Source organism: Octopus sinensis, linkage group LG23 (genome assembly GCF_006345805.1).
Source record: "Octopus sinensis linkage group LG23, ASM634580v1, whole genome shotgun sequence".
Classification (NCBI taxonomy): Eukaryota; Metazoa; Mollusca; class Cephalopoda; order Octopoda; family Octopodidae; genus Octopus; species Octopus sinensis.
The window spans coordinates 32322787-32350107 of record NC_043019.1 but is presented as its reverse complement, the minus strand read 5'-3'; the positions used below and the strand labels follow the sequence as shown (position 1 = coordinate 32350107).

Genomic DNA, 27321 nt, shown 5'->3' with positions numbered 1-27321 from the left:
TCTGTTTTCCAGTATTTTAGTAACCAGGCACAGGGTCAGGTGAGACATTTTAATTCTACATTATGGTAAAAACAGGCAAGAGAGGAATCACACATCATAACCTAACGTTTCAGCACACGCATTCATACATTCCTTCTGCATGCCACCTTTGCACACAGGAAAAATACCATATTTTCCAGAATACAAGTCAAATATTTTCAGACCAAAACCTTACAGACACAACACGTGGCTTAACTTATATACACCAGGACAACTTTAGGGTACCAAAGATTCAGTCTGAAGATAGAGACAAGGTTTGAATGTTTAGGCTATGCTGACTTTTTCCATGAAAATTCAATGTATGTATGTGTGTGTGTATATATATATAAAAGAGCACTGCATGGGTTATGACAACGAGGGTCCCAGCTGATACGATCAACAGAACAGCTTGCTCGTGAAATTAATGTGCAAGTGGCTGAGCACTCCACAGACATGTGTACCCTTAACATAGTTCTTAGGGAGATTCAACGTGACAGAGAGTATGAAAGGCTGGTTCTTTGAAATACAGGTACTACTCATTTTTGCCAGCTGAGTGGACTGGAGCAACGTGAAATGAAGTAGCAAAATCTCCTTCAAAATATATTTTACTATTATTGTCTTAAAAGAAGAACAGGAAATGAAAGGTAATCTTGATAGTTCTAGATGCATTATGTCCCAAGGGAAAGGAAGGATGGCTGAGATATGTTTTGATCATAGGTCTGTTTGAAGCAGGTATTTTACCTAGGGTTAAACACTAAAACAACAACAATCATGATGACAAAAACATCAACAACAACAACGACGACTACAAATAGAACTTACGAGTATTGCCGTTTGCTTCTGTTTTTAAAGGAGGTGAAGGACTTGTAAATGTGTTTTGGGAATTTTCACCTGAAACAACAACAAACAAACAACAATAACAACAACAGTACCGGTTAGATGCAGTTTGAAATGTTATAACGAGGAAGAACAAGATCCAAGAAACAATGGAGGGAAATCGGAACAAATCACACAATGTCTCAGTCTCAGGGACAATGGATAATAAATAGCAGTGGAAGAATATAGGTTGTGTGGTGAAAAACAAAAAACCCCCCAAAAATGTGCTTGCCTGCTAACCAATGGCTCTGAAGAAGCTATAGAGCATTGCACAAGCACTTAGCTATGAGTGCAATGCATCTTATAGCAGAAACACCTGTAAGCTAATGAGGGTGGTTACATGACTTTGGTTCTCTTGCCTGTAATTAATACAAAAGGATCAACACCCTTAGTTCAAGCCTTAACACTCTACAGTTTTATATGGCTATATCATGCCCAAATATTCTACCTGTTTTATGTTCAAATTAGCCACCTCCTGCCTCTTACACCTATCCTACAATGCCATTCTAATAAATAAACAACCACATCATTGAAATCTCAAAGCTATGAGATAATGCATAAGTAATTCAAAAGAATGTAAATAAATAACTACATTTGACAGAGAATAAAATATGAATTTAAACTGGCCGTATCAGGTCTAAATATTCTGTTTTATATTCAACCAGTTGGATCTGGCCTTTCAGATCTACCCTACAATGTCATGCTGCAAATAAGCAATCACATCACTGAAATGTCAAAGTTATGAATTAACGCATGATTAATTCTGAACAATGTAAATAAACATTACATTTGATAATTTGAATGTTATATGTTTAACCCATTAGCACTGACGTTGACCAGATCCTGCCTCTCACACCTACCCTACAATGTAATTCTAAAAGTAAACACTCACATCGTTATAATGCCAAAGCTATGGATTAATGCATGGCTAATTCAAAACTCCGTGGTTAAATAAGCGTTACTTATGACAGAATGCTTTGAATGCTAAAGGGTTTTAAACTGGCCATATCCGGCTGAAATATTCTGTTTTATAATTCAAACTAGCCAGGTCTGGGCTCTCACACCTACCCTACAATGTCATTCTAAAAATAAACAATCACATCATTGTAATGCGAAAGCTGTGAATCAATGGATAATTAATTCGAAATTCTGTGGTTAAATAAGCATAACATTTGACAAAGTAATCTGAAATGCTAAACGAGTTAATACAACCATAGCATGGGTACCTAATTGAGCAACAAACGAGGCTTTAATCAGCCTCTGTACTGTCTGCCAGACTGACAAAACAGTTCCTATAATTACTATGATGAAGCAGCAGGGTGGGTGGATGGAAAGGGTATTTATAGTTTAAATCAAACCTCAACACTGCTACTACAATGTACTCTTGAAACAAAGGCTATATCTTGAGTCTGGTTTACTGGTATGCAGCCAGCCAACTGTAAAAAGCCTTGTCCAAGCAATATGCAAAAAAATGTACTAAATTTTATATGTACAAATAAACCAAACCTATCCAACCCATGCAGACATGAATATAAGAGAACGGAAACAATTCTTATACGAAATAAATGGCAACAAAGGATAAGGTGAAAGCAAGAAATGATAAAATGATATATCATAAACAGTATCTCGTTAAGAATGAGAAAAAGCAACCAATGAGAAGCAAGATAGTAATGGTAACATGTAAGAGAATAGGAAATTGTCAAAGTCACTTGTGTGTACAATGGAGAAACAGTATCAAAAATAGAAAGAAAAAAAATCAAGTTCAAAATGAAAAAATATTGAGAGTGATATCACACAGCAAAGAAAGATCAACAGTGATATAACCTATTGTAATAAAGTTAAAGTGTTGGAGTCATATTGCACAGCAAAGGAAAAGAATATTAAAGTGATATTGCACAGCAATGGAAAATGAACAGTGGAGGTTAAAAATCACAGCAATGAGTAACAACATTAAAGTAATATTTCACAATAACGAAAACAATATCAAAGAGATATACACATCACAACAATGTAATAAAACAACATTGGAAGTAATATACCATAACAATATCAAAGTGATATCTCACAGTAAGGAAAACAATATCAAAGAGATATACACATCACAGCAATGTAATAAAACAACATTGGAAGTAATGCACCACAACAATATCAAAGTGATATCTCACAATAATGGAAATCATATCAAAGACATGTATATCACAACAGTGGAAAAAAAATACAACAACATTGGAAGTAATATACGACAAGAAGATCAAAGTAATATCTTACAATAATAGAAACAATATTGAACAGATATCACAGCAAGAAAACAAACAACAATGTTGGAAGTAGTATTTCACAACAATATCAAAGTAATAGACAATACTTAATATCACAGCAATGAGAAAACAATATCAAAGCCACATTGCACAACGATGAAACACACAAATCAAGAGGTGGGGGGGTATCTTATAGTCATGAAGAACCATATCAAAATATTATCGAGTAGTATAGCGTGATATCAAGCAAGTATCGCAAAAAGAGTAATTGGTAGACAATAAACAGCACAGTAACATTACACACATACACCAATAACAACAAATAATATTGAAGTAATATCGAATGCTGCATTATGATATCAAATAAATGTAAAAATCTAAAAGATAAACTGAGGACCACTATATTTTGTGACTAAAATATCAGTTCTTATATTCATACAAATGTGTATATATACATATGCCTGAGTGTGAATACACGTATATATATGTATATGTATATATATATATATTGTTATTGCCATAATTATTTTAAAGTCCACTTGTCTATGCTTGCAAAAGGTCAGTCAAAATTTACAAAGGCAGATTTTCTGAGGCTGGACGCTCTTCCTGTTGCTAACCCTCTCCATGACCAGACATGTTTTTGGAGAATACTGGAAACGAATGACACTGCTTGTATGACAGTGACACTCGTTTACAATCACCATGCAATGTTAAGATAAAGAGATACAAACATATGAGAGAGAGAGAGTGTATGTGTGTATAATGTAAATAGGATAAATCCCACATGAAATTTCTTACATATCTATCGAACATGTAAAACCCTGTAATTCCTATTGGCAAATGAAATGTGTGTAATGGCAAATAAATAGCAAAAAGGTTTTCCAAATTTGTTTTGTTACACACACACACAATGGGTTTCTTTCAGTTTCTGTCAACCATATCTTACAAAGCTTTGGTTGGCCTGGGATATTGCAGAAGACAATTCTCCAAAGTACCACAATGGGACTGAACCCAGAACTATATGCTTTTGAAACACACTTCTTGCCACATAACACCACTCCTGTATATATGTGTGTGTATATATATATAAGACTTTTTCTATTCCTGAGCATTATACTAATACATCTGTTTATTTTGTACACCACCTGTCTTCGTCTTTTGTTTTTTTCGTAAACTCTCCCTCTCTCTCTCTATATATATATATATATATATATATATATACACATATACACACATGTAAACATGCATTTGAATATGTGTGTGTGTGAATATACAAGTAGGTGAACGAAGGCGAGTAGCAGTGAGTGGATTTAGTTGGAGTTGTAAGTATCTAATAAGAGTTTGACTTAGCCTCACATTACTTAATGTTTCACAGCTGCAGAACCAGGGCTGTGGAGTCAGAGTCGTGGGGTCAGAAACAATTAATGGATAGCTGGACTCAGAGTCGAAGTTTTTTGTCTCGACTCCACAGCCCTGTGCAAAACATAGTCACATTTAAACAGTCAGAACAGAGAGAATTTAAAAGAAATTTAGAAATAGCTTCAGGTCAGTCTAGGTCATATGGAAAATTCAGCTAGTCAGTGGTAGCAATTCTTTCGTTTTTATGCTCTACGTGGTAGAGCAGACACAATATTGGTGTCAGGTAGTCAGTGTTCCCATAGAGGGTTGATATTTCAAAGAAACATTTACTACATGGAGAGATAGACCAGTGTGATTGTGTCAGGTTACATAGCAGTCTGGCTGTTAAGCGTGGCTGGATGGTGTCGACATAACCTAATGGTAGTACGCTGAATGTGAAATAAGTACACTGGAGCAACAGGAATGATATACCTTGCAACTGTGTGTGGGCTGTCTAGACCTAGAATGGTATTTCCAGGTTACAGAGACTAATATTTTGAAATTCGTTTACAGAGAGCTACTTTGGTGGTAACTACAGGATAGATTGGTTTTTCCTATTGATGAATACAGCAGTCAGTTGGAGTATATGCAGTTTCTTGGCAAGGCAAAGACGGCAATTGTGAATACCATGTGTTTCTGATTTGTGGATTTATATTGCATGGCTGTTCACATGTGGAGCAGATGTGTGTGCGTGTGTGAGAAAGAATGTTCTTATACATGTAATATTTTCATGCTGACATGAAAATGAGAACAGGATCAATAACTAGATGCCTAGGTATAATAAAAATTATAAATAGAAACATAAAATGTATACTAGGGTTCATTCTAACTGGTCCTTTTAATTCACTGATTCTGTATAAAGCTGACTCGGGTAGTATTTGATCTCCAAATTGTTGCTACACATTTTTGTCCAGCATGCTAACAATTTTACTATCTCATTGCCTTACTCCCCTTAAGAATAAAATTCCTTTCAGCTATAGGCACAAGGCCTGAAATTTGAGGGGAGAGGGCTACTCAATTACAATGACCCCAAGGCTCAGCTGGTACATATTTTCTTGAACCTGAAAGGATAAAAGGCAAAGTCCGACTTCAGTGGAATTTGAACTCAGAATATACAGACAGATGAAATGCCGCTAAGCATTTTGTCCAGCATGCTAATGCTTCTGCCAGCTCACTGCCTTACTCCTCCTCTTACTACTATTAATAATAGTAATTCTCTTTACTCTTTTTACTCTTTTACTTGTTTCAGTCATTTGACTGCGGCCATGCTGGAGCACCGCCTTTAGTCGAGCAAATCAACCTCAGGACTTATTCTTTGTAAGCCCAGTACTTATTCTATCGGTCTCTTTTGCCGAACCGCTAAGTGACGGGGACGTAAACACACCAGCATCGGTTGTCTAGCAATGCTAGAGGGACAAACACAGACACACAAACACACACACATATATATATATATCATCATCATCATCATCATCATTGTTTAGCGTCCGTTTTCCATGCTAGCATGGGTTGGACGGTTCTACTGGGGTCTGTGAAGCCAGAAGGCTTCATCAGGCCCAGTCAAATCTGGCAGTGTTTCTACGGCTGGATGCCCTTCCTAACGCCAACCACTCCGTGAGTGTAGTGGGTGCTTTTTACGTGCCACCCGCACTGGTGCCAGACAGAGCTGGCAAACGGCCACGAACGGATGGTGCTTTTTATGTGCCACCGGCACGAGGGCCAGGCGAGGCTGGCAACGGACACGAAACGGGGTGGTGCTGGCAACGGTCGCGAAACGGAAAGTTCTCTTACATGCCACCGGCACTGGTAACACATCTGCAATTTCCATTGATCGATTTCGATTCTGATCGTCACTTGCCTCAACGGGTCTTCACAAGCAGAGTTTTGACATGCCACCGGCACTGGTAGCACATCCGCAATTTCCATTGATCGATTTCGATTCTGATCCTCACTTGCCTCATCACGTCTTCACAAGTAGAGTTTCGTGTCCCAAAGGGAAGGTATGCATACGTAGGCTGGCTCCATCCCATGTAGAAGGCCACGGGTTATGGACTCACTTGTCCTGCCGGGTCTTCTCGCGCACAGCACACTTCCAGAGGTCTCGGTCTCTAGTCATTTCCTCAGTGAGACCTAAAGTTCGAAGGTCGTGCTTCACCACCTCGTCCCAGGTTTTCCTGGGTCTGCCTCTTCCACAGGTTCCCTCACCGCTAGGGTGTGGCACTTTTTCACACAACTATCTTCATCCATTCTCGCCACATGACCATACCAGCGCAAACGTCTCTCTTGCACACCACAACTGATGCTTCTTAGGTCCAGCTTTTCTCTCAAGGTACTTACACTCTGCCGAGTGTGAGTACCGGCATTACACATCCATCAGAGCATACTGGCTTCATTTCTAGCGAGCTTACGCATATCCTCAGCAGTCACGGCCCATGTTTCACTGCCATGTAGCATGGCTGTTCGTACACACGCATCATACAGTCTGCCTTTCACTCTGTGCGAGAGGCCTTTTGTCACCAGCAGAGGTAAGAGCTCTCTGAACTTTGCCCAAGCTATTCTTACTCTAGCAGTTACACTTTCAGCACACCCGCCCCCGCTGCTGACTTGGTCACCTAGGTAACGGAAACTATCAACTATTTCTAGTTTTTCTCCCTGGAAAGTGACGGAAGTTGGTCTCAGAGCATTTTCAGTGTTTATTGTTCCTGAGCATCTGCCACATACAAAAACCATCTTCCTAGTTAGCCTTCCTTTGACATTGCTGCATCTCTTATGTGTCCATAGCTTCTACCTACACCTTTTCTACAGATCGAGCAGGGCCATCTACCTGAAGGTGTTTGTGACATATATACGACAGGCTTCTTTCAGTTTCCGTCTACCAAATCCACTCACAAGGCATTAGTCGGCCCGGGGCTATAGCAGAAGACACTTGCCCAAGATGCCACGCAGTGGGACTGAACCCGGAACCATGTGGTTGGTTAGCAAGCTACTTACCACACAGCCACTCCTGCGCCTAATTGTTTTTTAATACAGGCACATGGCAAGAAATTTGGAGGTATGACTAGTTGACCATGGCCACAACCTATGTTGAACACCTTCAAGTCAACAGCACAACTCTAACAGAACAACATTCTCTGGAGACATAACATACTCATACAGAATTCATATCCATCGCTTATAACAACGAGAAATCTGGTATATCAGCACAACAGTTGTCGCCAATATAGGGATATAAAAGCAGAGAAAGCTTTCTACCTATCCAAATGCATGCAGAAATGTGTGTGTGGTGTATATATATATATATATATATATATATAGAGAGAGAGAGAGAGAGAGAGAGAGAGAGAGGCACATGGCCTAGTGGTTAGAGCTGTGGATTCGCAGTCAAGCGATCACGGGTTCAAATCTCAGACTGGGCAATGTGTGTGTTTATGAGTGAAACATCTATGATCCACGCAGCGAAAAGCCTAAGTTCCGGCAGAAGGTAATGGCAAACTTCTGCTGACTCTTTCGCCACAACTTTCTCTCACTCTTTCCTCCTGCATCTTGCAGCTCACCTGCGACGGACTGGCGTCCCATCCAGGTGGGAAAATATATGCCAAGGAAACCGGCTCTAATGAGCAGGCATGGCTCAAGAAGGAACAAACAACACACACACACACACATATATATATATATATATGAATATTAACTTCCCAATCTCCATTTTCTTTTTCTTTTATACACACACACGTATATATATATGTATACACATAAAATGGAGGAAAATTGGAATTACATAAATATAGGCACATAGCTCTTTAAGCACTCTGTAGAAATCAAATCCGGCTAACTGAATTGCTAAGGGCAATCCATGTGTGTTATTCTTTTCTTGTAACATGTACAATTTGTAAATCCGAGGTAGAACACCAATTAAATTTGGTGTACCAATTACTGAGTAGATTAGAAGAAGAAAAACACAAAGAATAAAGATGCATTATCAATAATTGATAATTCGGCTTCATTCTTTATGCTTTGATACATATACATGTATATTTGTGTGTGTATCTATATATACATCTATATATATATGTATGTGTGTATATGTATATGTGTATATGTGCATGTATCTATGTATACATCATCATCGTTCAACATCCGTTTTCCGCGCTAGCACGATATATATATATGTATGTGCGTATCTGTATAAGTGTATATGTGTGTGTATCTATGTATACATCTATATTTATACATATATATATATATAGTTAATCCAAACAAGAAAACACAAAAAAAACATTGGTTACATATATATATATATGTATGTGCGTATATGTATATATATGTGTGTGCGTGTGTGTCTATATGTGCATGTGCATATGTGTGCAGTGTATAAATGCATGTATGTGTGAGTACATATATATATATATATATATATATATATATATATAATATATGTACGTATATATATATATATATATATATATATTATATATATAGAGAGTCTTAACCTCACATAAATGCAGTAATATTTTTCTTCCTTGCAAAATGTTAAAGCTATTCTATTTTGAACAATTTTTTTTTTATCTTAATTTTATATTTTCCTTTTAATTTCTTCATTTTACATACACTTTAAAAAGTAAGTGCGTGCCTAGAATAAACAACAGAAGCAACAGACACACACACACGTTCAGCTACAACAACACACACACACACACACACACACACAACACACACACATAACCAGCAAACAGAAACTGAAGCAGTTGCCATCAAGAATAATAATAATAATAATAATAATAATAATAATAATAATAATAATAATAATAACAGCAAGTATAAAAAAGAAAAAAATGGAAAAAACCCCAAAATAAAATAAAGATAATTAAAATAAACTAAAATGTCAGGGCAAAATACAACAACAATAACAACAACAAACTTACAATGTATACAAATGTGGACATAGAGGAGGAGGTGGCGGAGAAGAACATAGAAGTGAAACATTAAACACACACACATAGACACAGAGACGCACAGACAGACCTCAAAAGGGGACAGCAAGATAAGCAGAAGCTTATTGCACAGAGGGACGGACACAAACAAACATGGAGCTGCTACATGGTTGCTTTAAGTGCTAAAAATAGCAGTTCTGAGTGAAATGTAATAATAATAATAATGATCCTTTCTGCAAGGAGTCACAAGGTCCGAAATTTAGGGTTGGGATGGGGAACTAGTTGATTATACTGACCCCAGTGTTTCACTGGTACTTAATTTATCGACCCCCAAAAGGATTGAAAGGCAAAGTCGACCCCGGTGGAATTTGAACTCAGAACGCAAGGATGGGCAAAATGTTGCCAGCTTGCTAACAATTCTGCCAACTCGCTGCCTATCATCATTGGTTACAATTGAGTGGTGGAGGTGCCAACAGTGAGCAGAGGAAGGAAAGGCAAAGTGGACCTTTCACAGTTTTCCTCACTTGGCACTAATAATAATAATAATGGTTTCAAATTTTGGCTCAGGACCAGCGATTTTAGGAGAGGGGTAAGTTGATTACATTGACCCCAGTCTTCAACTGGTACTTATTTTATCGACCCCGAAAGAATGAAAGGCAAAGGCGACCTGAGCAGAATTTGAACTCAGAATGTAAGGATAAGTGAAAAGCGTTTTGTCCAGCATGTTAACAACTCTGCCAGCTCACTGTCTTAATAATTATACTATTAATAATAATCCTGTCTACTCTAGGCACAAGACCTGAAATTTGGGAGGAAGGGGCCAGTCAATTAGATCGACCCCAGTACGCGACTGGTACTTAATTTATCAACCCTGAAAGGATGAAAGGCAAAGTCAACCTTGGTGGAATTTGAATGTAGCGACGGGTGAAATACCATTAAGCATTTCGTCCAGCGTGCTAACGGTTCTTATTTCTTTATTGCCCACAAGGGGCTAAACATAGAGAGGACAGACAAAGGGATTAAGTTGATTACATCGACCCCAGTCTGCAACCCCAGTCTTGGAGCACATGGCCTCAAATTTTGGGGAAGGGATTAAGTCGATTAGATTGACCTAAGTCCTAGAACCAGGGGCACTCTCAGAAGGACTTGGTATCAAAAGAGTTAAATTAAAGGGCAGTAGAATCAGAGCTAAACAACAATGAGAACCTCTTGGAAGTCTCACGTTAACTGCTAGAAGAGACAGCTATGTGCTACTCAAATGCTACTCTGTCATCTTACAAATGGAAAAACACTGCATCATTATGCTAGGATGGGCAAGGTAGGAAGCTCTTTGACAATAGGGCTGTTGGATCAGAGCTGGTCTCAGGCTAAATAACAATAACAAAAAAAAAAAAGCTTGGCTTTCTTTGGATAGCTGCAACTGTTGCTAATAACACAACATCACTTGTTGTTTGGCCATTATTACACTATAGTGGTTTGACTGATTTCCATTCTAGCATTTGATGTGTGGATGGCAGCCACTGACGATCCCCAGGCATGGTGAAATTACATGATACAGTAGTGCTATCTACTGGTGCAGAGGAGCTTTTTGTCAGCCTGTGAAGTAGTGCTTAATTAGTGTATCGTCAATACCTCCAGAGATAATATCTCTAGACGTTAACAGCAGTTTAAAGTGATCCAAACACATGCAATTTAATTTAGATATACTAATTATTATTTGTTACAAACACTTTTTCTCTTGCTAATAACTAATTTATCTGTATATTAGTGATTGAATATATAGAAATATATTTAGAGTATGTGTGTGTGTATAAATATAAATGTGGAGTTCAATATCAATTGGAAAATAATAGGAAATATTTCTTAACCATTACACACCAACTGTATATATATAAGATAGGCAGAGGTTCAGAGACAGACAGTTAATAAGATGGAATTTAAGAGAGGTCATGAAACAGGAGAAAACTGAGCAGTTCAAAAAATATAGGAATATTTAGAATCATCAGACTCCACCCCAATAAGAAATAAATAAAAAGAAAAAAAAGCACAACAGACACAACACCAAACCAACAACAAAAAATTAAAAAAAAAGAGTAGCAATATAAATATATCAACACAATACAAATACAAACCACCTCAAAATAATTGTACAAAACCTGCAGTATATTATAGTATCTACTTGTCTTTTGTTCCTCTGTCTATCACAGAAAATATGATAGATGTATGCATTCATATAATATTAGAGCTTTCTATACTGCCAAGTACCTTGGTTGGTGCAAAACCAACAGTACATTCTGACCAGTAATATACTGTTGAACAGTAAATATATATATATACACACACACACAAAAAGTGGAGTATTTACAGCACAACACAAACCCACAACACTACACCACATAAGAAACAATAACACTTCAACAGAATTCATACATGCATATATATATATATATATATATATACCAAATATATACGTTCTATTTATTATTTTGCACATTACTTAATCATTGTTATATGTTTTATCTTATATTTAATCTTTCTATAAGATGTAATTTTTCTAAATGGTATAATTTAATTTTTCATTATTGAATTGATAAAAGGTGGGTTTTTTTTTCTCTAATTTATATAGATATATATATATTATCATCATCATCATCATCATCATCATCGTTTAATGTCCGTTCTCCATGCTAGCATGGGTTGGACGGTTCGACCGGGGATCTGGGAAGCCAGAAGGCTGCACCAGGCTCCGGTCTTATCTGGCAATGTTTCTACAGCTGGATGCCCTTCCTAACGCCAACCACTCCGTGAGTGTAGTGGTTGCTTTTTACGTGCCACCTGCAATTTTGTGAAATTTGATTTAGTATTTCTAAATTGAATTTTTCCTTGTAAGTTTGGAATAATATCCCCTCATATTATATATAGATATATATAGATATACGTGTGGATTTATGCTTCATCAACACTATGGACCTGTTTCTGATTTCCTGATATCTATCTATCGATCTGCTTATGTATCTATACATACACATGCATGTATTTATAATATACAAATGAGAAGGTAATATTTCCAATGCAGTATCACCGTGAAAACAGCAGTAAAATAGGGTATTATTACCCTTATAAGATGGATAATAACTTTTTTCCATCTTATAAGGGTAATAATACCCACCCCCAATCTTTCTGCTGCTTTCACAGCTATATTGCATTAGAGATATTACTTTGTTGTATGTGTGTGTGTGTATATACATATATATATATATATATACATATGGCATGGCTGTGTGGTTAGGGAGCTTGCTTCCCAACTACATGGTTTCGGGTTCAGTCCCACTGCATGGCACTTTGGGTACGTGTCTTCCGCTATAACCCCGAGCCGACCGGAGCTTTGTGATTGAATTCGGTAGGTGGTAGTTACTGCCGTGTGGGTATGTGTGCGTATAGCTGCTCAGTGCCTCTCTGTATGTGTGCGTATAGCTGCTCAGTGCCTCTCTGACAGAGAGAGAGGGATACACACACACACAATTCAATTAGAGGTTAAATTAGCCTAATTAAGGGATGGTATCATCCAATGAATTACTGGTTTAATGCCTAATATTTGTTGTGAATAATAATATTCATAAAACAATAGGTTTGTACATAAATCATGGTTTATAATCATTCAAAAGAAAGTAAGAAAATGGAGATATAACATTTAATAAAATTTAAATAAAAAATTTTAAATGTTATATCTCCATTTTCTTACTTTCTTTATCGTTAGCCACTACACACATTTTTTTCTCTCCTTGTTTTTTCTGTGTCCCTTTCTGTAGAAGAGCGTAGGCTCGAAACGTAAAAGACTTTTTCTATTCCTGAGCGTTATACTAATACATCTGTTTGTTTTGTACACCACCTGTCTTCGTCTTTTGAGTAAACTCCCCCTATATATATATATATATATATATATATATATATATTTAAATTTAAATGTAATTTGAATTTAATTATAGCCATGAAACGTACGTAGTTTTTTTACTTATTATATAATGATTATTCATTTTTGTACTTTTTGTAATCTAGTTATATGTTTTAAAAAAAAATAATTTTTTTAATTTATGATTTGGTTTATGTCTATCCTTGTTTGAATTGCATAATAGTAGTTTTTCCCTAATTTATATATATATGTATATATATATATATATATATATATATATAAAATAGGTTTTATATAATTGTTTACTCTTTCTGTTTATTGATTGCAGGTGGTGCTATTGAGTTAGAAATGGCCTGGGCCAATACTGGCTGAAACTTAGCTAAGTATCTAAACATACAGGACACTGGTCATAGCTCCAATGTATTTATAATAAGTGGTAGACCACTTTTAGCACTGATAAAGTACTTGTACAGGTGGAGGCAATCATCTGGAGTGTGTTCAGCTGAACTTTTCTTGCAAGTCTGTTCCTGCTTCTCTACTCTGATAATTGGCTGACTTGGTCAGCGAATCCTCTCTGACGATCAACAATTGATGGCAAAGCAAGCTGCTATGGATTACACTAACCTAAAGTGTCTATGCATGTGGCCCGGGACCATGTGTGGACTTGTGTTCCCGCTGAAATTTTGAACATGAATTCTACAACTCTATATGATTAAATTCCGCGATGAGAAGATTTGGGATATATCTTTATGAGGTCTGAAGTGTGTAAAGTTATCACATATGTTCGGTAGATGGACAAATACACAGATAAAAGTGGACATATTGCTGAATATCGGTACAACGAATTTATATATAAAATATATATAATATGTTACAACACGTAAACACCCAAAACAAATGGAAGAGCAAGAGAGCAGAACACGATTAAAAAAAAAAAAAAACACAACAAAAACACAACACTCATTAATTCAAAATATGATAAACAATCAGATTTTAATTAATTTTTTATTTCGTGATTTGTCTAATTTTACACTCTTGATGAATAATTAATGTTTAATTATACTATCGCAACCACAGCGAAATAACGGGCAATTAATATTTTATAACTGAATTGTAGTGCTTGAAAGAAATTAATATGCGTGATAATCAGATTGATTTCTTATGGGTAACGTGCCACGTGGGGTAGCTTCAGTAAATCATTTATTGATGAGAGCCTGACATAATAGGTTAGTTTATTATTAATTAATTATTCTTTTAAAATGAATATATCATAGTTTGGCTTAGTGAGTGAAGATGTACAGAGGAGGACATCTATGTTTGCTGCAGGCGGGCGAGCTGATTGCCTGAGGAGTCCGATTTGAGACAAACATGCATGACCACAAAGGACACAGGAGAAGCTGGGCTGTTCAGGGGTTGGTTAAGGGAATCCCTATTTTACTTCCCCACTTTCTCTTGTCTGCAAGGATGGTCCTGCGAGTATCTTCAAAGGTGGATACTGATTTGCTATTTGATGATGCCTCACAATCCCCCCCCAAAAAACCCCATGGGTTTTTTGCGGAGTGGGGTGGGGGATTGTGAAGTCAGGCATCCCAGAAGCTTGGACCTCTTAGCATTCAGATTAATTCTGTCAAATGTAATGCCTTTTTTTAAAATTCATTTCCCATCATTTTGAATTACTCGTGCATTATCTTGTAGCGTTGAGGTTTCAATGATGTGACTTATTTTTATCTAATTAGGTAGGTGTGAGAGGCTGGATCTGGCTGGTGCGAACATACAACATGAAGAATATTTGGGCCAGATATGGCCGGTTTGATGCCCTAAAAATATTTTCCCCTGCAGAGTGTGTTTTTTATGCCACCAAATACAGAACCCTCTAACATTGACCTGAGTCGGACCAAATTTCGCGAGTGTAATTTAGATGTGATTAAAAAAAGACCAACTCAGTCACACATAGTGCCATCCTGATTCTACCCGAAGATTACGTTAAGGGGTGTATCTAATATGCCTCTGCATTTTTTATGCCAAATACAGCATATTTAATTAGTTGTAGTCTTAGTAGAGCAATCTCAATTAGTTTCACAATTAGTGTTTTAATTATTTAACTAATAGATGCAAGCATGGCTGTGTGGCAAGAAGGTTGCTTCTCAACCACATGATTCTGGGTTCAATCCCACTGCACTGCACCTTGGGCAAGTGTCTACTATAATAGCTTCACAGACAAACATAAAATTTCAGAGAAGCTTGTAGAAACCCGACTTGCTATGTTGTGAAATCACAGAGATTTCATAACATAACAAGCTAGGGATTTTGTATCTGTAGATAACAGATGCTTATACGGATAGCATTAAGTATGATTCACAGAATGGCATGGAACCTCATTGCTGTGAAGTGAACTTCTCAAACCATTTGGCTGGATTACAGTAATATATTATAAAACCCTCAGCTTACCAAATGGCTCATTTTGTTCATGTTGCTAGGATGTTTTTTTTTAACCCTTTAGTGTTCAGAATACTCTGTTAAATGTAATACTTTTTCACTCAAATTGTTTTGAATTAATCATGCATTATCTTACAGCTTTGAGGTTTCAATGATGTGATTGTTTATTTTCAGAATGGCATTGTAGGTTAGGAGTGAGAGGCTAGATATTGCCAGTTTGAATATAAAACATGTAGAATATATTGGGCCGGATTTGGCTGGTTTAAACACTAAAGGGTTAAACAGAGTTTTTTTTATTGAAACAGTCAATACAAAAAAAAAAGAAGAAAAAAGTCTTCTTTGAAACTGAAATTAAATTTACAATATTTGGCATACGAGTGTGTGCTTATGGTGCCAAGCTGCTAAGAAATTTCTTGCAGTTTTAAGAAATATCTATATAGTTGTTTTTTTAAAAAATCCCAAACCATCCACTCACTACCCTGTCTTAACTCTTAATATAATATTTTCTGATTGTTTATACACATCTTGAATAAAGTTCACATCACACAGGAATATTTCTTTAATAAATATTTTCTTTCGCGGTATGTGTGTGTATATGTATGTATGTATATATATATATATATACATACACACATATATATGGCATGTTCATAATTTGACAAGTTAAATTCATACAGAGTCAACAAAAATAAAACTTTATATACAGCTGAATTGAAGAGAAATTTTAATGACCCGATGTATATTATAATTCGTTAATTGGTAAAGGGTTGAAAAGCTAATTAGTGTTTTCTGACCTGAATTTCCAGCCATTCCATTGCTAAAAGGATCGGAACTTCTGATGTAGGGTTGTTGCTAAGTAAATAAAGTTATGTATGCATGAAGTAAATGTTTTGTAATTCTTCTGTAATTTAGAGGTTTTGCATCAGAATTCAATACTGAAATATTTTACAAGAGGGTACAGGCGTATGTGGATGTGTGGCAAGAAGCTTGCTTCCTGCCCACATTGTTGCAGGTTCAATCCCATTGTACGCAACAGTTTGGGCAAGTATCTTCTATTATTGCCTTGGACTGACCAAAGCCTTGTGAGTGGATTTGGGAAATGGAAACTGAAAGAAGCCTGTTGTGTATGTATGTGTGTGTGTGTGTGTGTGTATATATATATAGCCTTGTGAGTGGATTTGAGAAATGGAAACTGAAAGAAGCCTGTTGTGTATGTATGTGTGTGTGTGTGTATGTATGTATGTTTATATATATATACATATATACACACACACACACACATACATACATACACAACAGGCTTCTTTCAGTTTCCATTTCTCAAATCCACTCACAAGGCTTTCGTCAGTCCAAGGCAATATATATAAATACACACACACACACAGTACCTTCTACTATGGCCTTGAACTAACCAAAGTCTTGTGAGTAGATTTGGGAGATGGAAACTGAAAGAAGCCTACTGTATATGTTTATTCTTTTTCATCCTTCATCGTTTAACTTCTGCTTTCCATGCTGGCATATGTTGGGCAGTTTGACAGGAGTTGGCCAAGCAGAAGACTGCACCATGATTTGACTGCTAAATCCACAAGAGACAATAATAAAAAAAACTTGTAGATTTAGCAGTCAAATCATGGTGCAGTCTTCTGCACACACATATATTTGCCCAATGTGCCATGGAGTCAGATTGAAACTGAAACCATATAGTTGGGAAGTGACCTTTTTAAAGAAGCAGCCATGTCTGTGCCTAGCCATCTATCTCTGCAAATTCGAAACTCCATGCCTCTGTAAGAAACTAATAAATTAAGGGCATGCAGATATAAAAATTTACTAACCCTCTTGGGACACCCAGGCTAATTGATTGGCCCAAATGATACAAGTCGAAAGGAATCTGAGGCCAATCCATCAGCCCAATGAAACAAACGTTTCGAAGTGTAATAGCCAATCAGAGATCATCTTTCAACAGATATATACCTATTTAACTTTAAAAGCATCTGAAAAGCAGATTGATTTATCGGTGGTCAGTTTAGCTTAATGGTAAAGCACTTGGTCAGAGTCTTGGTTTGTGTCCCATGGCTGCTTGTTGACAAATTTTTCTGCTTTCTAAGGGTAGTTTACCCAGTGTTTCTGCTGTTCTAACAGCGTCTCTGCATTTGAAAATAAACTATCTTATTTGTACCTACAATAGAGCTCTAGGCACTTTATCCATCCTTTCTTTCCTACATGTGCCCATCAATTTCAATCTCAAAAGAAAAAAAAAACATTTTGGTATTTTTGGCTACACATACCTAAATACCGTGCACCTCAAATGGGTTAATAAACAGCGTGTATACATGTTGAAATCTGATCAATATTTTTGCTAGTAGGCGCCACATGAATTTAACACAAAAAATTAGAATTATGCCATTACACATACATGCTTTATTTAATATATACACACATATATGAGTGTACATATATATGTATATATATAACATACACATATAAATATATAAAACACATATATAAATATATATATATATAAAACATATACATATATATACATAAAACATATACATATATATATATATATAAAAATTACGATTATGCCATTACACATACATGCTTTATTTAATATATACACACACATATATTTATACATGTGTGTGTATATATATAGATATATATATAAAACATATATATATATGAAATCAGGGGTGCGCGCAAAAGGAAAAAGAAGAGAGGGAAGGAGTCACAACAGCTTATAATTGTTATTATTATTATTATTATGATTTATTTGGTCCATATTTACCATTGATGGGATGATTTTCAATCTCTGATTCCTCCGCGACCAACATCCCTTTAAATTCACCCACTATAGGGAAGTGATCGGAGTCCACTCGGACATCTACAAAACAACGTTGGTTTCATTTCAGTCAAGAAACGCGAGGAGGCTGGGGGTTTTTTTTTTTTAAGAGACAGTAGTAGTAGTAGTAGTAGCAGCAGCAGCCCTTGGCGGCGGCAGAACAATGAGAAGAGTATAACAAACAGAAACGGGGCGGACACGGAACAGAAATGTACGAGGAATAAATAAGAGGACAATTGGTCAGTACAGAACAAGCAAAACAAAAAAACAAAAACAAAAAAAATGATTCAAATATCAAGTATTTGCAGAAATTTTCTTTCTTTCTTTCTTTCAAGACTTTCGGGGGTTTTTAAAGACAAAAACAAAACTTTTTCCCTTCATTGTTATATTATCATTATTGTTGTTGTTTTTGCTGCAAATCAATACCACAAGAAAAAGATTTAAAAAATATATAAATGGCGGTGCCCCAGCATGGCCACAGCTCATGAGGTGAAACTAGAATCAATCAATCAAAATGAAAATCGTCATTTTTATTTATTTCCTCAAATCACTTTCGATCAACTAACGAAGAGAACGTTTACTATTATACACACACACAAATACACATACACAAGTATATATACTCTTTTACTTGTTTCAGTCATTTTGACTGCGGCCATGCTGGAGCACCGCCTTTAGTCGAGCAAATCGACCCCCGGGACTTATTCTGTGTAAGCCCAGTACTTATTCTATCGGTCTCTTTTGCCGAACCGCTAAGTGACGGGGACGTAAACACACCAGCATCGGTTGTCAAGCGATGCTAGGGAGACAAACACACACACACATATATATATATATATATATACACATATATGACAGGTTTCTTTCAGTTTTCATCTACCAAATCCACTCACAAGGCATTAGTCGGCCCGGGGCTATAAAAGAAGACACTTGCTCAAGATGCCACGCAGTGGGACTGAACCTGGAACCATGTGATTGATTAGCAAGCTACTTACCACACAGCCACTCCTGCGCCTTATATATTCATAAGAGTTCGTTATTAGCAAAGGAAATCACTATCAATATAGAATAGCATTCTGCATATCTTACTTAATGTCAAAAGCTGCTCATGGGACTTGAACCTACATCTTGTTAGACATGTCAGATGTTCTACCAATGGACCAAAGCAACACTTTGAAATTTTTTATCCATTCTGGAAACTTTTCTTTTACCAGTGAGAATTGTAGGTTGTTGACGTCATAAGGATTTATAAACTTGGTGAGAATGTGAAAAAATTTTTCTCATAACATCAACAATATACATGTGTGTGTGTAATATATATACTGGTGTTGCTGCCACATACAGAGCACCCAGTCTATCCTGTAAAATAGACACACACACACGAGGGTTGCAGAAAAGTTTCCAGCTTTCGGTAAAAGAAAATAAAGGAGGATCAGTTAATTATGATTTTATTCAACATATTCCTCTCTCAGATTCACACACTTATTGAAGTAGCCCTTCAGTTTTTCTAAGCCCTGTAAAAGAACTTGGAAGGTCACACCTCCAACCAGGCCTTTCGCAATACCCTAAATCAGTGGTTTTCAACCAGGGTTCCTCGGAACCTTAGGGTTCCGCCAGTACAGTCCAGGGGTTCCACAAGAAGTTACAAAACTGCTAAAATCGGCAGTAATTTTTAATTCTCCTGTGCAGATATGTGTGCATAAGACTATTAAATTATTGCACAGGGGTTCCTCGAGCCAGTGGAATGTTTCCTTGGGGGATCCGCTCCAGCAAAAAGTTTGAAAAGCACTGCCCTAAATAAAGCCAAGAATACTTCAGCGCTTCCTCATGTATATACACATAGAGCAGAGATTGAACAAACAGCTGTATTACATATAAACATACAAAATGTTTATTCCCCAAGTTAAATATTATTTTAATATCATTAAAATTATTTTGCTTCATAGTTTGGCATGGTGCCTTCGTTAAAAAAATAATGAGGAGTGTATTTACTACACACCACACACACACACGTGCTGTTTGTCATAGCTTGTTACACATAATGATTAACATTGTAACAAGTTGAATTTTAATTATCAAATAAATCTGATCGTTTATATCTTTTATTTGTGACATTCATTGGACTGCAGCCATGCAAAGGCACTGCCTTGATGGGGTTTAGACGAATAAATTCACCTAACCCCAGTACTGTGTTGTTTTTTTGTAATTTTTTAAAGCCTGATCAGCGGTTAAGAAGTTTGTTCCCCAGCTATATGGCTTCTTATTTCTTTACTGCCCACAAGGGGCTAAACACAGAGGGGACAAACAAGGGCAGACAAACGGATTAAGTCGATTATATCGACCCCAGTGCGTAACTGGTACTTATTTAATCGACCCCGAAAGGATGAAAGGCAAAGTCGACCTCGGCGGAATTTGAACTCAGAACCTAGCAGCAGACGAAATACTGGTAAGCATTTCACCCGGCGTGCTAACGTTTCTGCCAGCTCACTACCTTCAGCTCGCCCAGCGATATGGTTCCTGGTTCTGCCTCTCTGGATGGCACCAGGGTCATGTCTCTTCTTCTGTAATCCTGGCTGACAAAAGCCTTATGAATAGATTTAGCACATGGAAACTGAAAGAAGCCCACTGTGTGTGTGTAAATTTATATTTGTGTTTCTCTGAAAATCACTGAGTAACAAGTGGCAACATTGTTGTCTTTTCCTGTCACCATATCCACATCTCCCTTTGCATCTTCAGAAAGGTCAGAAATGAAGAGTCCTCTTACTCGAAAAACAAATGAAGGTTAGTGAGAGACAAGGTATCAAGATGTGAAAATACTGCCTCAAATCCTGCAACAAACTGGCGTCCCAACCAGAAGAGAATATATTTGCCATGGAAACTGGCCCTTCAAGAAGGATCATTTACCCTTTATATATATATATATATACACAGAGGTATGCAAAAGAGCTAAGAGAATACCAGTGCCATTGTAGCAACAAAAATAAATAAAATTATATTAAACACCATGCTAGATAAATTTTTAATTTACTGAAATTATTTCCATTTCCAAATAGTAAAACAACAAGGGCTCATTGGCAACTGGCATCAACTTCGAAAACTCAAGAATTCTCCAAAAGAGGAATGCCACTAAGTAAAAGAGCGGGCAACAGTGGACACATTTTTTTGGCCTTGATAGACATCATCAGCACAGTTCTCACACTAACTTGTCTTCTGGAGACAAACCACGAACACACTAAAAGCAGTAGAGCACATTTATGGCCAAGGTAACTTGCATAATTTCAAAAGAAACAAAAATCACAGAATTCTGAAGATGCCTGAAAAATAACCCCTTTCTACACTCTAAAGAAAAGCTAACTAATTATACTCAGTGACTACAAGAAATAAATCAAGTGATGACATCAGCATAAAACTGGCCAGTCAAGGTCAATGACAGTGATCAGTCAACCCTTTGATAACTTCAAGCAATAAGGCAGAGAAGAACAGTAGACAAAGAAGCAGACAAATGAGCAGAGAATGGAGATGCAATTAAGCATTCATACCAGTTGTTATATTCAATATCAGCTGTTGATTGACACTCAGTTAAATTTTGTCAGCTCTGAGAACTGCAACACAAATGAGCTGAAAGGACCATTAACTTAACTACATTACTATACACTATGGTAGATGACACATGCATTCCGCTCACTCACACTCTCTCCCCTCTCTTTTACGTTCACATAGCTATAAACTAGTCCATGACTACTTACTAGGAATGACCATAGGATTGTACCTAAAAGGCCCCCCTCTGAGGCACGAATCAGGGCAAGGTTGTTTATGGAAGAACAAGCAGTCGCCCATGCTTACCAGCCTCCCCTCTCCATGCAACTGATGTTATCCAAAGGAAAGGCAAAGGCCGATACAGCTTCGCACCAGTGATGTCAGCAACGTGAAATAAAGCATCTTGTTCAAGAACACAATACACAGCCTGGTCTGAGAATTAAACTCACTACACCATGATTGAGAGTCTGATGCTCTAACTACTGAGCCATGTACCTTCACCAGGTACTGAGCTGCTGAGACCCCCTTCGGTCATGACTGACCATGGGATTGCACCTAGAAAGTTACCCTCCCAGGCACAAGTACGGGCAAGGTTGTTTATGGAAGACCAGTAGTCGCCCATGCATACCAGCCTCTCCTCTCTCCATGCCACAAGAGTTATCCAAGGGAAAGGCAAAGGATGATACAGCTTGGCACCAGTGATGTCGCAACTCATTTCTACAGCTGAGTGAACTGGAGCAACATGAAATAAAGTGTCTTGCTCAAGAACACAACACAACCCGGTCCAAACACTTACTGAACTGCACAAAAAGTTCCTTTTAGGACCATAGTGTTTAAGTCAATCTTTTAACAATAACGGACTTGTGATTCTTTTATTCTTATACTTGTTTCAGTCATTTGACTGTGGCCATGCTGGAGCACCACACCGAAGGTTTTTTTTTTAGCTGAACAAATCGACTTCATGACTTATTTTTTTAAAAAAGTCTAGTATTTATTTTATTGGTCTTTTTTACTGAACCGCTATGTTACAGAGATGCAGCCACAACAACATTGGTTTGTCAAACAGTGATGGAGCGACAAACACAAGTACAAACACACATACATCTTGACCACTGTTTTATGGGTAACTGTCAGCATGTATGTATACAACTATGTGCTTTGACTGCAGCATTAGAGCGTTTAACTCTTATTTCTAGCAATGTAGGTGTTTCTAACACTCTCAGTCATAGTTTTCCTTTTTGGTACACATTGCTTATTGCTGCCTAAATTATATATATATATATATGTATGTATATATATGTAACAGGCTTCTTTCAGTTTCCATCTACCAAATCCACTTGCAAGGCTTTGGTCAGCCCAAGGCTATAGTAGACAGCACTTGCCTAAAGTGTCATGCAGTGGGACTGAACCCTTAACCAAACTGGTTGGGAAGCAAGCTTCCTACCACACAGCCACTCCTGTGGTGGATGGAATACTACAAATTCTCTTATTCATTTACCCCCCTCTCACTCTTGTCTTATTGTACTTTTTTTTTTTAATAAATCTGAGACAATTCATCTGCTTTTGTTACACACACACATACACACACACACACATACAGATGCACACTCACACTTTGCTACCAAGTTTCCATGCAACAGTCACCCCTGAGTAATTTTTGCCTCAGTAAATTCAGAAAGAGAGAAAAAAAATACATGAGAAACCAATCATGAAATATATGTATGAGAAAGGGAGGAGGAGAGAAAGGGTGAGAGAGAGAGAGAGAGAGAAGGGGAAGATAAAATGAGAGAGAGAGAGAGAGAGACAAAGAGAGATTATTACTACAACAAGAATAAATCACCTGCTGGCAGTGTCTTCTACTTCTGCCTCTCACTGCAACCCTCTCTCTCTCTCTCACTCTTTCTCTACTTCCTCTTATTTGACAATAAGGGAAGGGTGACAGAGGTCAGTGGAAGATTAATGGCACAAAAGGTTAGAAGCTGTTCCCCTTCAGCTCATAGGAACAAAGAAAGGGTGGCGATGGGGGTGGGGCTATATTTATTTATCTTTCACAATGATCCAGTTTCTACTCTGCTCCACCCTCCACTCCCATCTTCAACCCACAAGCAAAGCTAAACCAAACCAAACCAAACCAAGCCAAGTCAAGCCAGAATATTTATCTACAACACCACCGAACCACCACCACCATCACCACCGCCACCACCACCACCACATCATCATCATCATCTACAAACACCATACATGCTCTTTCAAAGCAACAAGCATCCAGCCCTTTCTATCTCCCTCTTATCTCATGGATTTCTCCATGATGCAGCCTCTGCTCTGCCACTGCTACCAACATCCATCATTATCTCAAAGCAATAAGCATCCTTCTCTCTCTCTCTCTCTCTCTCCTCCAAGCCCTCATCACCACCTTCTGCATTTTCATCAGAAACACCAGCCTCACTCATCTCCATCAAAACAGTTCATCATCATCACCATCTCCTTCGGCCTGGTACCCCATCGCCCTCATCATAACCACCACTGACAACATAATCATTAACTCAGGCCCTACCATCTCTTACTCTTGGCAAATTTTTTTTTTTTAAACCCCTTCTTTGCAGGTAATTTATTTTATTCAACACTTCATAATCTCCTTCCCCTCGCAGGAGTTAATAATAATGATAACCCTTTCTGCTATAGGCACAAGGCCTGAAATTTGAAGAGAGAGGACTAAGCGACTACACTGACCCCAGTGCTCAACTAGTGTTTATTTTATCAATCCGGAAAGGATGAAAGGCAAAGTCGACCTCAGTGGAATTTGAACTCAGACCCATAAGGACGGATAAAATGCCCCTAAGCATTTTGCCTTATGTGCTAATGATTCTGACAGTTCACCACCTTAACCCTTTCCATACCAACCCCACTGAAACCAGCTCTGAAATACAGAAGTGTTGTGTTCAAAAGTTTTGAATTAAAATCTTCCACCAAACCTTAGTCACAATTTATGTTCCTAACACTAGCTTAATGATAAATAAGTTATTTTACTAAATTCTTTGTTATATTTGAAATTAATTGAAAGAAACACAGAGCATTTCAACAGAAATATGGTAATAAAAGGGTTAAAGATGAAGTAATATCAATGTTGTGTAGGTTTAAGAGGACATCAGTTCATCATGAAATTTCTTTACAGTCACTTGACTGCTAAAAATGAGGATCTGTATATATATAAAATATAATTATACACATCAAACCCATGAACACAGAAATATACGCTCATAGATATGCATATCGAGAGACATTCATACATACACATATAATACACGCATACATATACCAATGCATACATATGCACACACATGGCCATACACACACACATATATACAACTTGGTTTCATACTGAAATTTACAACCAAGAAAGAACATTGACTTATACTTCAAGATGACTTTGGGAAACCTAAGATTCCACGGTGAAATGCATCAGGATTTTGAAAGATAGTGAAAATGTTTGAATGTTTACACCTGAATACTAGAACATGACTTGTAAGCTAGAAAACATGACACAAATTAATAAGTGATCCCAATAATTAGAAGATGATAACGAACTAACAAATACCAACACAAGAATATTGCCCCTTATGCATATATTTATACACATGCATGCACACAGACATGCAGAATCGAATATAGAGACAGTGAGTGCTGTAGCATGACCGAAAAGATATTGCTAGATATTCATCACATTACTAGAAGAAATTCAATAAAACAAGAGTAAAACATCAATAAGACTTAGTTACCAATTCCTGCTGCCGCTACGATTTTCCTACACGCATACACAGAACACAGAAATATTGCAAGAACACTCAGCACCCCCCCCCAAAAAAAACAATGGTTTCTATATTAACCCTTTCACTACAGAAAGCTAATATATATTTCTTTACCACCCACAAGGGGCTAAACACAGAGAGGACAAACAAGGACAGGCAAACGGATTCAGTCGATTACATCAACCCCAGTGCGTAACTGGTATTTATTTATCGACCCTGAAAGGATGAGCGGCACAGCAACCTCGGCGGAATTTGAACTCAGAATGTAACGACTGACGAAATACAGCAACGCATTTCGCCCGGCGTGCTAACACTTCTGCCAGCTCGCCACCTTCCACTACAGAAAGCTAATATATCCACTTAAAATTTCATTGCCCTTAACTACAGAAAGCAATTTCATATACCAATCTATCTTTTCTTAAGGAACATCATGTTTAACTCTTTAGCATTTAAACCGTCCATATCCGGCTAAAAGTATTCTGCTTGTTTTATGTTCAAATTGGCCATATCTGGTCTCTTACACCAACCCTACAATATCATCTTAAAAATTAACAGCTACCTCATCAAAATCTCAAAGCTACAAGATAATGCATGATTAGTTCAAAACAATGAGGATGTAAAAGCATTAATTTTGGCAGAATAATGTGAACACTAAAGGGTTAAAACTATTTTCTATTGAGATATGTCAAGTTTATTGAGGCAACATGGCTTGCAGAAAATTCCAATTCTGTTTCTTAGGTAAATATTTAACATCATCACTAGAAAAATTATGTTAAATTTGATTTGGCAGCATAAAAACTAAGGGACCTCGCTGAACCTATGATCAACCATGACTGTCATACTTTCTTCCTGGCACACTGAATTCAGGACCACATTATCCAATGTCCCCTATTTTTATTTTTACTGCAGAAACCACACATATCCAGTCGAAATTTAATTGCCCTTAACTGCAGAAAGCAATTTTAAAGACCAAGCTATCTCTTCTTAAGAAATTTTGTGTTTGAAACTATTTTCTGTTGAGACATATCAAGTTTACTGAGATATATTTAACATAAATACTGCAATAACCATGTAATTTAATTCTGCAGTTAAAGGGTCAAGGAACCTTGTCAAACCTGTAATCAAAGATATTCCAACCATGACTGTCCTACTTTTTTCCAGACACACTGAATTCAGGATAACATTATCCAATGTCCCCTACTTTTAATATAACCCTTTTACTGCAGAAATCAGATTTTTCCACTCCCAACCCTCAATTCTGGATTGGTATTTATCGATCCTCAAAGACAATTTCAAATTCTTATTTCCCTTT

The 27321-nt window shown here is 37.1% G+C and overlaps 1 protein-coding gene across 8 annotated transcripts in view; it reads right to left on the bottom strand.

The window, feature by feature from the left end:
- The window catches only part of LOC115223373 (eyes absent homolog 1), a 441365-nt gene that overhangs the window by 48879 nt on the left and 365165 nt on the right, over nucleotides 1–27321 (bottom strand). For 4 of the 8 annotated variants that reach the window (XM_036512562.1, XM_036512564.1, XM_036512563.1 and 1 more), the window contains 2 exons: nucleotides 18613–18708; nucleotides 841–909 (listed from right to left, as the gene is read on the bottom strand). The exons of 2 other annotated variants lie outside the window; for them this stretch is intronic. In XM_036512562.1, coding sequence (XP_036368455.1) covers nucleotides 841–909; nucleotides 18613–18708 — 165 coding nt within the window. The remainder of the gene's footprint in view (nucleotides 1–840; nucleotides 910–18612; nucleotides 18709–27321) is intronic. 2 more of the 8 variants (XM_029793869.2, XM_036512566.1) reach the window with 1 other exon arrangement.